Below are 15,432 nucleotides of genomic sequence, written 5' to 3' on the forward strand. Positions count from 1 at the left end.
CAGAACTATCCCGCCCTGTAGACCGGCAGTGAGGAGGTGGGTGCCGGGAGAGCCTGGGGAGAAGCAGACACACAAGCTGATAACCATGATGCAATGTGGTAAATTATGAGAACTCCTAACAGCTGGGGCTCCCACTCCAGCCCCTCAGGGCTGAGAGAGAGCTTCTTAGAGAAGGTGAACTTTGAGTGCCCTCAAATTGGTGGAATGGAGGGCAAGGTGGGGAGGGCATCTTAGGCGGAGGGACCAGAAAAACAAAAGCGTGGAGGTAATAAATGAAGGATCTTGGCAAGAAAACACCAGGTAGGCGATTTCGTGTTGACATGTGATGGTGTGAGTCAGGGATTAGGAAGAGTCAGGGCAGAATCAGTAGTCAGGGGCTGGATCACAGAGTGCCTCATGGGTTGTCCAGAGCTTGGTCTTACTTCTGTGATATCACCGGGGCCTTTAAAAACAGGGGTGTAAGGTATTTTTCCCCGCTGAGAAGGAAGGAAGGGGCTGGAGCCACGAAGCATGGAATAACAAAAGGCTTTATTGAGTACAGAGCACACATCCCGCCTGGCAAGGTTCCCTGGCCCAGAGGAAAGATGGAGGCCAGGGAAGTCGCAAGGAGTGACCCGTGTGAGGGATATTTAAAGGGTCCCCAGGGTGGTCGAGCTAATATGACGTGGTGAAATCTCACAGGCTGACAGATGGTCGCTTTTTCCAAAGGGCTCCTGGGAAGTTTCTTTTGGCATGGTTGTGCTTGGTTGTGGGTGGTCCTAGCCAAAGTTCACGGGTCTGACCTTTTCTATTATCCACTGACCTTACAAGGAGTATCTCATAATCGGGTTTACATTTAGAAACCAAATGAGGGAATGAAGGGAGACACACAACTGGGGGTGAGAAGACCAGGTGGGAAGCTGTGATGGTTGTCTGGGTAGAAAAACATGGTGGCGAGTGGATGGCAGTGACAATGGCCAGTGAAGAGAAGTGGGTGGATTGGGAGGTATTTGGGAGGTAGGAGCTACAGAACTGGTGATGGACAGGAAGCGAGGACGAGGGAGGAGACAAGGAGAAAAGCCCCAGTGTCTACCTAGGTGATGCTAGTGCCACCAAGTACAAGAGATGTCACCTGAACCCTCAGCAGAGACCTCACCTGGTGCCTCTGTTGATCCCTGGTGGCCTAATGAGGCAGGTCACCCAGGCCTGAGAGCTGGGGCTTGCTGATCCCGGAGTCCCAGCCCGCAGGGTCTACTGCCCTCTCTGCCTTCGCAGTCTGGCAAGCTGGACGCGTTTCTGGTGCTGGAGCAGCTGCGGTGCAACGGGGTGTTGGAGGGCATCCGCATCTGCCGCCAGGGCTTCCCCAACAGGATCGTCTTCCAGGAGTTCCGCCAGCGGTGAGCCCGCCGGGGCAGGCGTGCGGGTGGGGCTGAGGGCAGAGGCAGGGATGCCGGAGAGGCGCTCAGTTGGTGACTTCTGCCCTGTGTCTCAAGCTACGAGATCCTGGCTGCAAACGCCATTCCCAAAGGCTTCATGGACGGGAAGCAGGCCTGCATTCTCATGGTGAGCCCGGCCCCGGCCCCACCCAGAAGTCCCCCTGCAGACCTCCCAGGCTCCGGTGGCACCGCCAGGAGCTGCCTTGGGTGTGACCTTCCTTAAACAGGCTTAGGCCCCTAGCCACAGGCACGGCTGAGAACGGGAACTCTTGTCCTCCTTCCTTCTGCAGATCAAAGCCCTAGAACTCGACCCCAACCTGTACAGGATTGGGCAGAGCAAAATCTTCTTCCGAACTGGGGTCCTGGCCCACCTAGAAGAGGAGCGAGACTTGAAGATCACCGATGTCATCATGGCTTTCCAGGCCATGTGTCGCGGCTACCTGGCCAGAAAGTAAGGACTTACCTATCATCACCTCTCCACAAACAGATGGGAAACACAACTTCCAGGGGCCTCATGTTCTGATTCCCTGACTCTAAGAGGCCATCTGCTTTCAGATGCTCCAACGATCGAAGGGCAGCTTTGTCTTGAGGGGGAAGAAATGCTACTGTGTTAGTATATGCACTAGTTATAAGGGCAGGTGGGAAGGACTTGAGACCCTGGCTCTGGAGTTTTAGACTTGAGCTCTCATCCTGACTTCCTCACTTATTTGCTGATGGACCTGGGGCAAGTTACTTGACCTCTCTGAGCCTCAGGACTCTCCACTGGAAAAGAGCATATTCATTCCCCACCTCATGAAATTGTTTATGAGGAGTCAACGAAATACAACCTGAAAAGGGTTGAGCACAGTGCCCGGTTATCATTTCAGAAGTGTGAGAATATGATTAAGTGTCTGAGGAAAGAGTATTTGGCTGTATCTATAGCCTAATGTCCAAATGGGATTCATAAGGCAGCGTCTTGGAAGATCTGATGCCCCTTCTGTTCTGGGAAGCCTGGGGGCCGTGAGAGGGCTAGGGTCCTCAAAAGTCACTCCCCTAAAAGGATAGCAGAACTGGTGGAGTGGCTCTGTCCCAGGCATATGTTATCATGAGGTTAGTTAGGGTCATGCTCTCACCTGCAGAGCCTTGATCGTGTCAAGCTGTTTTAGTGCCTGTTGGACCCAAGATGGTCAAGGCCAGACCTGGGGAGCTCTTGGCCCCAGGACAGACCTAACTTAAGTTTCATAACTAAATTCTCTGTTGCCCCTCCCACCTCCATACTAACTAGGGCAATTTTATTCTTCAAGTTCACTCACATTCAAGATGGCAGAGAAAAGAGGATTGTCCACACTGTCTTTTGGTTTCTCAAACCTAGTAGCCCTTACACAGGAAGAGGGCTAGTTCTACGTCAGATTTGAGATTTCTAAAACACACCCGAGGAAGGAGTAGGTTTGTACGACACTCAGCTTAGGGGAAGACGCGGCACAGCTGGGTGTGTGCAGGGTCCACCTAGGAATGGTGTAGCATAGACTGATTTCCTAGCTGTCGTTTGGATCACAGCTCTGATTCCCGGACATTTTCCCCACTGAGCAAGGCTCTCGCCTGCATATTATTTGAGTGGTCTGTGACCGGACAGCATACCTGTGCAGGTGCTCAAACTTCGGCAAGAGCCTCAGCTAGAGAGAAGGGGGTGTTGTCCCTGTGCAAGTCACAAAATCATAAGCAAAATAGATGTGTGTTGATTCAGGATGCTGCAGGGTGGAAGGCTATGACAACATGTGAGATGTGTTGGGCCAACCGAGGCTTCTCATGGCTCCCGCCCCTCCCCCCAGGGCCTTTGCCAAGAGGCAGCAGCAGCTGACAGCCATGAAGGTGATTCAGAGGAACTGCGCCGCCTACCTCAAGCTGCGGAACTGGCAGTGGTGGAGGCTCTTCACCAAGGTGAGTGCTCCAGGCCCCCCACCTTTCTTAGGAGTCCTGGACCTGGATCTTCACTCCAGGTGCTCCAGATGTGGGACTGGAAATGGTTGACAGCAGATGTGTACGTGAGGGCTTGACATCGAGCTTAGTGTGCTGCTGATTCTCCAGGCCTGTGAGGTGCCTCTGATGAAGCCCCACCTTCTCTGGCACATAAGTTATAGCCATGACCTCAACACAGATTCAGAGGCTTTCCACCACCACAAAGATTCCTTGGAGCGCCATTTTATAGCCACACCCACTTCCATGTACAGCCACACCCACTTCCATGTATAGCCACACCCACTTTCTTCTATAGGGTCTCCCCTCCCCAACCCCCCCCCCCCCCCCGCAACCACTAATCTGTTTTCATTGCTAAAATTTTGTCATCTCAAGAATGTTATGCAAATGAGGTCATCAGAGCGTCACCTTTAGGGACTGGCTTTTTTTCACACACCATTCTCAGGAGCCCCATCCAGGAGGCCGCCTGTACCAACTCTTTGTTTCTCTAGGTATAACTTCCTGTCACAGCTGAAACACACCAACTGAGCAGAGATAGGCTCTGTTGCAACACAGTTTCCTCTTATGTGCCCATGAGGGTGTAAATTGTCACACATCTTTTTCACTGACCAAATGTTTGTTGAGTGTCTGTTGTGCGTCGGGCATGTACCAGATGCTGTGGGAATACAGCCGTGAACAGACATCAGGGGCCCTGGCCTCATGAGTATTCTAGTCGAGTAGGGGAGCAGACGATGAGCAGATAGTCACAGGAACAAATAGACCATGGCAAATTGGGGTGAGCGTGTGAAGGAAGCCACAGTGTGTGTGGCAGGGGCTTCCCTAGGGCCAGGCTGGGGCTTGAGCACAGGAGTCAGGTGGCAGCCTGGTAATGAACAGCCAGGGGAAATAGCTTTTTGGAAATGTTTATCCCCGTAGACCCAACTTCTTAAAAACTGATTTAAGAAAGCTATCTGAGATCAAGAAAAGCAGGAATTAGGAGTGTTGATTGTGGCCTGATTTATAACAGCCAATTTCCAATGTCTAGTCCTGGCAGACTGATTAATCCAGTAATGGTTCATCATTAATGTGGGTTATCTTATAGTTTTAAGTAATAAAAATACATAAAATTGGGCAGCATGGTCTCGAGTATATATTTTTTAATGCATAGGAAGAAAGACTGGAAGGAAATACTAACAGTGATAATAATGACCTTGATAGGGAGGTAGGATGTAGGGATTTTTGTTTGTTTTCTCCTTGAAAGGAAGCATAGCCATTTGTCGGCAATAGTGGTCTCTCCCAGACGGGACCAAATGAGAGGAGGGGAAGTTCTTTCATTGTACACTTTTTTCGCTTGCCCTCATTTAGGGCTTCTCCACCTCAGTACTACTGAGATTTTGGGGAGCATGATTCTGTGTTGTGAGGAGGCTGTCCTATGCTTTCTAGGGTGTTTGGCAGCATCTCTGGCCTCTACCCACTAGATGGCGATAGCATCCCCTACCCCAGTTGTGACAGCTGAAACTGTCTCCAGAAGTTGCCAAATGTCCCCTTGAGGTGGGGTAAAATTGTCCCTGCCTGAGAAGCCCTGGTCTAATTCATTACAAGACCGTACCCCTGTGCCATGACAACAAATGACGAGCTGCTCATGTGTGTGCAGGTGAAGCCCCTGCTGCAGGTGACCCGGCAGGAAGAGGAGATGCAGGCCAAGGAGGACGAGCTGCAGAAGATCAAGGAGCGGCAGCAGAAGGCAGAGGGCGAGCTCAAGGAGCTGGAGCAGAAGCACTCGCAGGTACTGGGCGGGGAGCATGGCTGGGCGGCGGCGAGGGCAGAACGCCCTGAGCCTCACTGGCCGCCTTCCCACCTGCTGTGTGCAGCTGGCCGAGGAGAAGAACCTGCTGCAGGAGCAGCTGCAGGCGGAGACGGAGCTGTATGCCGAGGCCGAGGAGATGCGGGTCCGGCTGGCAGCCAAGAAGCAGGAGCTGGAGGAGATCCTGCATGAGATGGAGGCCCGCCTGGAGGAAGAGGAAGACCGGGGCCAGCAGCTGCAGGCAGAAAGGAAGAAGATGGCCCAGCAGATGCTGGTGAGGCACTGTAGGGGATGCCCTTGGTGGATACGAAGTTACTTGACACTCACTGCAGGCCTGTGAGGTACATCTGATGATATATGTATGTCATTGGACAGATAAAGAGGCTAAGGCTTGGAGAGGATCAACCATCTGCCCACTCTGTTCTCCCTACATTTCACAGTGCTTTTACTTTTTCTCCTAATAGCAACAGTGTATGAGGGGTAATTCTATTATTGTAGAACAAGGCAACCAAAATAAACATTTATTTCACGTAGTCAGGAGCCTGACAGTGGGTTGGCTAGATGGGTCTGGTTTAGCATCTCTCACGAAGTTATAGTCAAGATGTCAGCTGGGGCCACAGTCATCCGAAGGTTTGATTGGGGCTGAAGGACCCACTTCCATGTGGTTCACTTATGGCTGAAGGCAGGAGGTCTCAGTTCTTTACCATGTGGGCTTCTCCACATGGCTGCTTGGGTGTCCTTGCAACATGGCAGCTGGCTTCCCCCAGAAGGAGTGAGTCAAGAGAGAGAAGAGAGGAAGAAGCCACAGTGCCTTTTATAGCCTGATCACTGACATTAAACTCCATCACTTCCTCTTGATTTTGTTAGAAGCAAGTCACTAAGTCCTGCCCACACTCAAGGGGAGAGAAATCAGGCATACCCTTGATGGGAAGAATATAATTTGTGGACACATTTCAAAACCACCATGGTATCTACTGTCCCCATTTTACAGATGAGGAGACTGAGGCTCCGTGAAGCAGAGTGGTCTGCCCAAACCTTTCTTTCCAATGAAAGGAGACTGCAGAGCACTGGGGGTCATCAGGCCCAGTGTCTGTGTCAGCCAGTCCCTGTAGCTCCATCAGAGTGACTTTTAAGCAAGGCTGTGATTCTTTTCATACAAAGGACCTGGAGGAACAGCTAGAGGAGGAGGAAGCTGCAAGGCAGAAGCTACAACTTGAGAAGGTCACGGCCGAGGCCAAGATCAAGAAACTGGAGGATGATATCCTGGTCATGGATGATCAGAACAATAAACTGTCAAAAGTGAGTGGGCTCGAGCACCTGCCTTCTAATGACTGGCTCACCAGGGGCAAGGATTCCAGATTATTTTCCTTTCTTAGCCACATGAAAGGTATTGAAGACCAAACCAAGGGTTCCCTTCAGTGGCCAGGGGGCTTTTTGACTGCTGGATGCAGGTATGCCACGGACTGGGTCCCTGGTGGTTCCACCAGCACCAGGGCTGCCACGGAGCGAGTCTCAGCAACACTATGACCAATGGAACCCCTCAGTTGTGCAAAGGAGGCAAATATGCCTGAGACCCTGGGGCCTCTCCCACATTCTCATGGGCCACATCCAGGGAGTAATAGGGTGACCAGCTGTCCTGGTTTGCTTGTGATGAAGGGGTTCCTGAGATGTGGAACTTTCAGCACCCAAACTGGAAAAGTCCCAGTTCAAACCAGGATGAGTAGTCAGTAACTCTAGTCAGTAACCTCCACCCAGCCCCGCTGAGGGCAGAGTCCTTTTAGTTCTTTCAGCTAGATGTCAGCAGGGCGCCTGCCCTGAGCCAGGCCCTGCTAGGTGCAGGGCATGTATGGTGATGGAGGACCATGCCCTTGTGGGGCTTATAGTCTAGTGATACAAAAAATAGATCATCATTCACCTAACCATTAATTATCCCTGTGATCACCCTTCTGAAGGAGGTGTTCCCCATATTATGAGATGAGCACTAGGAGTAGAGGTAGGTTTTTAGGGAAGGCTTCCTGGAAGAAGTGACATTTAAGTGGAAACCTGAAGACTGGGGAGCAGTTACAAGGAGAGGGGGTGGAGGAGCATTCCAGGCAGACAGCTCCATCTGTGCAAAGGGCCTGTGGCAGGGAAGAGCTGGCATGTGATAGGAAGGGGAAGAGGGCCCCACTGGCTGACACACTGACGTATGAGGGGCAGAGAGACATGAGATGGGAAGTGGCCGACTTTTAGAAATGAAGGAACTGCTCTTCACCGTTTCAAACCCTCGGCTGTATTTGGTTGTAATGTGGGTATTCCTTTCAACTGTTTATCTGGAAATTACCAAAAATGAGTATAGATTCTGGAGAAAGAAAAACTAAAGGTATTTCTTTTTCTTTCCCAAAAAAGGAGAGGAAACTCCTTGAAGAGAGGATTAGTGACTTGACGACGAATCTTGCGGAAGAGGAAGAAAAGGCCAAGAATCTAACCAAGCTGAAAAATAAGCATGAATCTATGATTTCAGAACTGGAAGGTAAACCAGCTACCCAACAAGGCTTTGAAGCAGTGTGTTTGTTTGTTTGTCTGTTTGTTTGCTTTTAGGTGAAAGGAGGGGAGAGAGTGAGGCAGACTCCTGCATGTACCCTGACCGGGATCCACCCAGCAACCCCACCATCATGGGCTGATGCTCGAGTACCAAGCTATTTCTAGCACCTAAGGCTGATGTGCTCCTATGGAGCTATCCTCAGTGCCCAGGGCCATGCTTGAACCTATCAAGCCACTGGCTGCAGGAGGGGAAGAGGAAGAGAAGGGGGAGGAGGGGAGAAGCAGATGGTTGCTTCTCCTGTGTGCCCGGACCAGGAATTGAACCCTGGACATCCATACGCTGGGCTGACACTCTATCCACTGAGCCACTGGCCAGGGCCTAACCAGTGTTTGCAAAGTAGGAGAATTGGAGAAGAAATTTCATAATAGCAGATAATTTCAAGAGAGACAAACCCTCTCCAGGCTCCCCTATCGCCCTTAGTTGACACACACTAATAGTCAAAGGTGCTGTCCATCGGGACAACTTTCCTTCATTGAGAGAGCGCTGTGGACATGACTGCTCCCCGTGAGGGATGTGTGCACGGGTGCGTGAATTTCCTCCACGTGAAATGCCTGAGCAGAAAGGCCCACCCTCTAGAGCCCTTCCAGGGGCTCCCATGTCCTGAGGGGCCCCTGGCTTTGTCTAGTGCGCCTGAAGAAGGAGGAGAAGAGCCGGCAGGAATTGGAGAAGCTGAAACGGAAGCTGGAGGGAGAGGCCAGCGACTTCCACGAGCAGATCGCCGACCTGCAGGCCCAGATCGCCGAGCTCAAAATGCAGCTGGCCAAGAAGGAGGAGGAGCTGCAGGCGGCCCTGGCCAGGTAGTGAGACCATGCTGAGCCGCCCTGGACGCCTCCTTCAGGCAGGCCTCCCTCTCACGCAAGGCTTCCCCACCCCGGGCCAGGCTTCTGCACCTCTAGAGCCACGCCTTTGACTCTCCTCTCTTCCCTCCGAACTCATTGCTCTTTGAGTCTCCCATGGTGTCTGTCTTTTGAAGGCCCAGGACTTTCTCATCCACACCCCAGCCCTGCATTGCCAGTTACCCACAGATACCCACAAAGGCCTTTCCTTGGCATCCCGCTCACGTCTGAGCCTGGAATGACTCTCCTCTCCCTCAAGTCCCCTTTGAAGGTCCCCCTTTGAGTGAAGCCAACCCCCTCCCTAGATTTGACCCCCCTACCCCTCCCACAGCCGGCAGGCAGCAGCCTCAGATCCCACCACCCCTTTGCCACGCGCCCCGCCCCCCAGCTCTGAGCCAGCTGCACACTGGCGGCCTCATGCTGGGAACAGTCCTTACCTGTCCCCAGCTCGGTGTGTGCTGAGCTCTTCTTACCAGCACCTTCACAGATACCTGGCCGGGTATACTGCTGCTTTCTCTATTTCACTGAGGGGGAAGCTGAGCCCGGGGAGGTGAGGGAATGTGTGGCTGTCACCCAGCTTCGGAGAGGCAGAGCCCCGGAGCTTTCTGACTGACCCCTGGCCAGCTCAGTCCGTGCTGCATAACAGTGGTAGAGTGATCGACTAGAAACATCACTTTGGGTCACGAACCTGCTCAAACAGTGTTGCTGGCTTGCGCAGGAAAACCCAAGTCCGAGCCTGGCTCTCAAAGCCCACCTGTCCTCTGCAGTCCGACCCTAACCCAGCCGGTTGGCTGCCTCTGCTCTGCTGCCCGTCCACAGTATGATCAACGTGCTTACCTCGCCTGACCCTGCAGAATCTTGCCTCTGTTCCTCCTCTCATGCTGTTTCCTTTCCGTCCCCTTTCCACCCACCCCGAGCACAACCAGAGGCCAGCTCTCCCTAGTCGGGAGGGAACTCCCTTCTATGAAACTCCCAACTCACTCTGTGCCATTCAAACCATGCTGCTCACGTCCCACCGTGACCCACGCTCACTGCCTCTTCCAGACTGGGAGCCCTGGCTTCAACATCGTCCCACGCAGCGCCTGGCCAAGGGCCTTGTGTGTAGCTGGCACCAGTCACTGTTTGAGCAAAGGGAAGAAAGAACAAACAAGTAGTTACCAAGCAGGAATAATTGTCCCATGTTCAGAAAGCAACTCTTAAGCCCCTTCTGTGAATTAGGCACCTTGCTAGTCTGGGACCAGTGCTTTGCATTCACACACACACACACACACACACACACACACACACACCATGACTATTTATTTATTTTTAATATCAGACGTTGGAACTCGTCACGTCCTACATAAATCTCCAAGTGGCCCCATGTAACAAGAAGGGACCCACTGGTTCTTGGGGACGTGGGCGGAACATGTTTTGCTATCCGTGGAACACACGTGGCTGGTGCTAGAAAACCATGTTTGGCCACGTGTGAGGGGCCCCGGGGTTTTAACCCCGGTGGTCCGCCCCTGGCAGGCTGGACGATGAGATCGCTCAGAAGAATAACGCCCTGAAGAAGATCCGGGAGCTGGAGGGGCACATCTCGGACCTGCAGGAGGACCTGGACTCGGAGCGCGCTGCGAGAAACAAAGCGGAGAAGCAGAAGCGAGACCTGGGCGAGGAGCTGGAGGCCCTGAAGACAGAGCTGGAGGACACGCTGGACAGCACGGCCACCCAGCAGGAGCTCCGGTGAGGGGCCCCGATGTCCCCTGCACGGGTGGGGTGGCGGGGATGGAAGGAGTGAACCCCAGCAAACCCCGAGTCCCCGGGCCCCCACGCCCTACATTTACTGTCCTGGTTGCATTTTGCTGTAACTGACATGCGTGTGATTACTTTTAATCTTATTATTTCACATCACAACAGTGGGACAGAATCAGAGAACAATGTGAAAACTATAGAAAAGCAGATACCAGAAACATCACCCTTAGCACCCCCACTGTTAACATTTTGGGGTATCTCTTTCCTGTCTTTTCATGTGTGTGTAAGTAAACCTCCTCCAGCTCCAGTCGCCACGTGTGCGTTTATACGTTTTGGGCTCAATATTTAAATAAGATTATCAGACTGGTTTTTAAGATTTACAGCAGGTAATCAGAAAGATAACAACAAAGCAACTACAGGTTACCTGCTGGAAAGCGAATGCTGACTTGAGTGAAACTCAGTCTGTTTCTTCATTCAAGAAACATAGAAATGTAATTTGAGAGCGTCTGTGTCAGGTGCTGACACTGAGATTTAGCTCTCACACTGGGTTTGTGCTACCGCACTTACCTGAGGCTAGGGGCCAGCACCATATCCGCTCCCTTCTCACCTGGCACACAATACGGAACAGCCCGGTGCAGTCCTTAAAAGCATGGGCTCAGAGTCAGAGTTCTGGGGTTTGATTTCTGGTCCTACACACAGTGGTTGTAACAACACAGGGAAACTGTTTACCCTCTCTTAGCCTTAGTTTTCTCGTCCGTAAAACAGAAATAATAATATACCTGCCTCTTAGGGTTGCCCTGAAGACTATACGAGGTGATATATTAAGTTAGGTCAGGGCCTGGCATATAGTATGTGCTCATTAAAGAACTATCCATCATTCAGGAACATTTTGCAATTCTTTCAACAATATTATTTTGTGTATTTGTTTGCTGCTCCTGAGAATTCTAGGCAGGTAACATACTCCTCATTTTATGGCTGAGGAAATTCCAGGTCCAGAGAGGTTAGGTGACTCACCTGAGGTCACACAGCTAGGAAGTGGTGGTGATGGAGCTGTCGGCTCTGGGACCCGGAAGAGCTCTGGTTTCTTCGCACAACACTGTCTGGGGCGAATCCCATCTCTTTCCAATTGCCATCACTGTGTTCCTCCTGTCCAGGGCCAAGAGGGAGCAGGAGGTGACAGTGCTGAAAAAGGCCTTGGACGAGGAGACGCGCTCCCACGAGGCCCAGGTCCAGGAGATGAGGCAGAAGCACACACAGGCGGTGGAGGAGCTCACCGAGCAGCTCGAGCAGTTCAAGAGGGTGGGTTGCCGGCTTCCTCGCGACACCCCATAAAAGAGCGACATGTCAGGGTCGGTACCGAGTAACAAGCTGTGCAGGATTCTAATGATGGCAGCAGCTGTCATTTAGGAACTGTGAACTCTCCATTATGGCAATTAATCGTCACAGCTACCCTACAAGATAGGTCCTGCTCAGTCCCTTTTACACAGGAAGAAAAGCAATTTCCTTGTGTTTCATTCACTTCCAGGGGTGAGATTTTTAACTCGTGACATCCTGGTACATTGCTTCCTTACACTGTACATTGTATCACGCTCAGTGCTATGGCTTCCCCATACCCTGGTACTCTCTAAGTACCCCACACACTAGGGTATGGCTTTACCTAGAAATGGTAGGAGTTGCATCTGTTTGTCACCAGCGTGAGCTGCTTTATGTGCATCTCTCAGTGGGCTGCTTCTCCTCCTCCCCTATCAGACGCTCGACAGTTTCTGCACCTTTCAGTGATGTCCGCAGTCCCTCATGGAGCACTGGTGACAGGCCACTTTTCCAAGGCTTCACAAACATTCAGTTTTACCTGTGACCTCTGTTAAAATGCAGGTCCCCAGGCCTCACCCTCTGAAAAGTGCCCTGCAAAACTGAGGTCCCTGCACTCTTCAAGTAAATGAGGAGGCTTGTTCTCGTCCCCTGGTATTGTGTCATACGGGATCTGGATACCAATATTCAACATTTCGTCAACTCTTGATGTATTTCAGACAAATGAGATTTTGCTCATTGCGTTTCCCTTTTGGATTAGCGTCCCTTTTGAAAGTTCACAAGTTATTTTTACTTTAATGTAACGTGAACCCAGATGAGCTATTCTCATCTTCTGAAATACACTCTAGAATGGTAGTAAGGTGTGTGACTCCTTCAACTGCGTGGTTGAAGAGTGGGGCCTCAGAGAGGGAAACTGACCATCCTCAAGCCAGGCGATCACCAGAGAGGGGCTGGGGCTGGGAGCCAAGCCCCCAGTTCACGGCCAGGCCTCTTTGGAAAGACTCAGCTGCTACTGTCACCAGCAGACAGCATCCATTCTGGCGGGTAGAGGCTGCCAACTCCTGCCCACCATCACAGGTGCACTGAAAAGCAGGGCTGCCTCTAACGACTTGGGAGTCCTGGTTCCATCAGTTTGTTGGGCACACTTTTCTCATCGTTCCTACCTGGCCTGCTGATACGCATGTGTGGTTTTGCCCCAGTTCTGGGGTCTTCAGCAGGGCTAAAGTGTTAGGGGAGCCCAAATTGCCTGGGGTCCTTGCTTATCAACCTGCACTGCTTCTCCTAACAGGCACCTTGTCCCTGTCTGAGTACTGACAGCTCAGTCATGACTGGGACAGAGGGACGGCTTCTCTGAGGCCACCTGGACAGTGCACGGTGCCTCCCCTGGCTGTGGGAAGGCTGAGAGTTGGTTCGTCTGCCCTTGGGACCCACATATTTTTCTTTTCCCCGCCCTTCAACCCTAGAAAAAGCCCCCTCCTTTCCCCTGCTTTTGCCTCACTTTCTTTTTTCTTCAGGGAAACTAACATGCCTATAGGAGCTGGTTAGATGAAACGACTTTCTCTGAAGAATCACTGAGATAGCAGTGTGTGTGTGATGAATATGACGGAGGACAGGGAGTGGTGGGGACTGCGGCCAGGTGGAGTGTGGCTGCCCCATCTATCGGGCCAGCTGCTACTTGGGTCCAGCAGGTTGCTGCCTTGGAGGACAGCAGGACTCCCATTTCCAGATCTTCAGTTTGTTTTTTGAAAGTCAGAACTAGTGAGGTATATGCAGTAAAATTCACCCGTTTGAAGTGTATAGCTCAATGCACTTTGGCAAATGTATGCATCTGGTAACCAACAGCATAGCCTAATAGAGAACATTAGGTTATTTAATAGAGAAGCTGGGAGTCCCGAGTTTTATGTGACATCTCTTTATTAAAATGTTGGCAACTAATTTTTCAGAAAGTAATGAAGGGTCAAATAGGACATGATAGCAGGTGAGCCGCAGTCCATGTGGATGCTGGTTTGTCATCTGTGTGCTTTAGGGAAACAGAATCCAGAAAGTCTTCCGGTGCTTCTGGGTCCCCCAGCCGGCTGTGTGCCTCCCCTGAGGATGTGCACAGGCCCCTGGACCTCCCTGAGGGAAGGGAAAGGACGGAGGCACATTCCCCAACAACACAAGTTCCTATCTGTCAGTGCTCCCCTGGCCACGGCTGTGCTAACACCCTCCCTCCCCTCTGCTCGTTGGGCCAGGCCAAGGCCAACCTGGACAAGAACAAGCAGACGCTGGAGAAGGAGAACGCAGACCTGGCGGGGGAGCTGCGGGTCCTGAATCAGGCCAAGCAGGAGGTGGAGCACAAGAAGAAGAAGCTGGAGGTGCAGCTGCAGGAACTGCAGTCCAAGTGCAGCGACGGGGAGCGGGCCCGCGCCGAGCTCAACGACAAGGTCCACAAGCTGCAGGTGAGGCGGCCGCGTAGGGGCATCCCTGGTACCCGCTCTGCAAAGGATGCAGCACTTCCCAGCTAACTGAAGTCTCCCTTGCTGCAAGCAAGTCCGTTTCCTCTAGTTACATTCCCAAGGAGATGAGATGATCACCCTATCCCAGTGTAATCATTAAGAACTTTCATCCGTGCATTCAACAAGTATTTTTTTTTTTTAATTTCTTATTTATTTATTTATTCATTTTTTTTTGGGGGGGGAGAGAGAGAGAGAGAGAGAGAAGGGGGAGGAGCAGGAAGCATCAACTCCCATATGTGCCTTGACCAGGCAAGCCAGGGTTTTGAACCGGCAACCTCAGTGTTTCCAGGTTGACGCTTTATCCACTGCGCCACCACAGGTCAGTCATTCAACAAGTATTTACTGAATACTTTCTGTAGGCCAGGCACTGTGTTTAATCCTGAGATACAACAAGGAAGACAGACCCTGTTCCTGTCCCAGGAGAACTCCAGCCCAGTGAAGGGAAAGGCATTAATAGTCACAAAAATGAGTATAAAGTGATGTTGAAAAGAGATGGCACTTAATGCAATAAGTATAAATAACAAGGGGGCCTGGCCTGCAGGAGGAGGAGTTAGGAAAGGCTTCCCTAAGGACGGAGGGCCTGAAAGATAAGGCAGAGGGAACAGCATGTGCAAAGGCCCAGTTGTGAGTGGGAAATTAGATCCCATCAGGCCGGTACAGCTAGGATGCGACTTGGAAGGGGAAATGTGGTATAAAGTGGGATTAGGGAGACAGGTTCTGGCCGGACGATACAGTGCCCGCCTTCGAAGCCCTACTGTATGGATGTTGGTCTTTACCCTGTGACGGGAAGCCGTTGATGGGTTTTAAGCTGGGGAATGATATGTTGTTTTATCGTTGGTCTTATTTAGCTTTGAATAGACAGTTGACCCAACTCCCCTTTCATGGGATATGGCCAAACTTTCGATAAATATTGAAGGTGCTTATAGCCTGGGATGAGAGAGCAGGGGAAGCATTAAATACGATTTCTTCCCCATCCAGTTGAGAGCAGGGAGTGAAGATCCTCCTTGAACGTGTGAAGAGAGCAGATGGCTGATAATCTCCAAAAGGACCTGCTCGGGGAGAGCAGGGGCCGGAGTAACAGACAGAGGAAGCGGAAGAGGGCTTTTTACCTTTAGAATCTGCCCCTTCGGTTTTGGCCATAAGGGTCAGGGACAGGGCGAAGAGTAGGTGAGGGAGAAGAGTGGGGGTTAGAGGGCCCCCTGGAAATGAAGGTGCCACCTGCACCCTCTTCAACTCTAGGGAGTGGTGAGGCCAGAGCCCCTCACTGTGTCTGGACTATCAGACCTGCAGCTCCATCTCTGCCAACCTTGGCAAGGATCCA

At 51.7% G+C, this 15,432-nt stretch overlaps 1 protein-coding gene across 3 annotated transcripts in view; it reads left to right on the plus strand.

The window, feature by feature from the left end:
• MYH11 (myosin heavy chain 11) overlaps positions 1 to 15,432 on the plus strand; it is a 134,028-nt gene that overhangs the window by 103,276 nt on the left and 15,320 nt on the right. For all 3 annotated transcript variants that reach the window (XM_066382551.1, XM_066382553.1, XM_066382554.1), the window contains 12 exons: positions 1,255 to 1,376; positions 1,473 to 1,542; positions 1,706 to 1,866; positions 3,224 to 3,332; positions 5,002 to 5,133; positions 5,219 to 5,425; positions 6,313 to 6,450; positions 7,540 to 7,663; positions 8,361 to 8,532; positions 10,084 to 10,296; positions 11,460 to 11,604; positions 13,848 to 14,054. In XM_066382551.1, coding sequence (XP_066238648.1) covers positions 1,255 to 1,376; positions 1,473 to 1,542; positions 1,706 to 1,866; positions 3,224 to 3,332; positions 5,002 to 5,133; positions 5,219 to 5,425; positions 6,313 to 6,450; positions 7,540 to 7,663; positions 8,361 to 8,532; positions 10,084 to 10,296; positions 11,460 to 11,604; positions 13,848 to 14,054 — 1,800 coding nt within the window. The remainder of the gene's footprint in view (positions 1 to 1,254; positions 1,377 to 1,472; positions 1,543 to 1,705; positions 1,867 to 3,223; positions 3,333 to 5,001; positions 5,134 to 5,218; positions 5,426 to 6,312; positions 6,451 to 7,539; positions 7,664 to 8,360; positions 8,533 to 10,083; positions 10,297 to 11,459; positions 11,605 to 13,847; positions 14,055 to 15,432) is intronic.

The sequence above is a fragment of the Saccopteryx leptura genome, chromosome 4, assembly GCF_036850995.1.
Source record: "Saccopteryx leptura isolate mSacLep1 chromosome 4, mSacLep1_pri_phased_curated, whole genome shotgun sequence".
NCBI classification, from domain to species: Eukaryota; Metazoa; Chordata; class Mammalia; order Chiroptera; family Emballonuridae; genus Saccopteryx; species Saccopteryx leptura.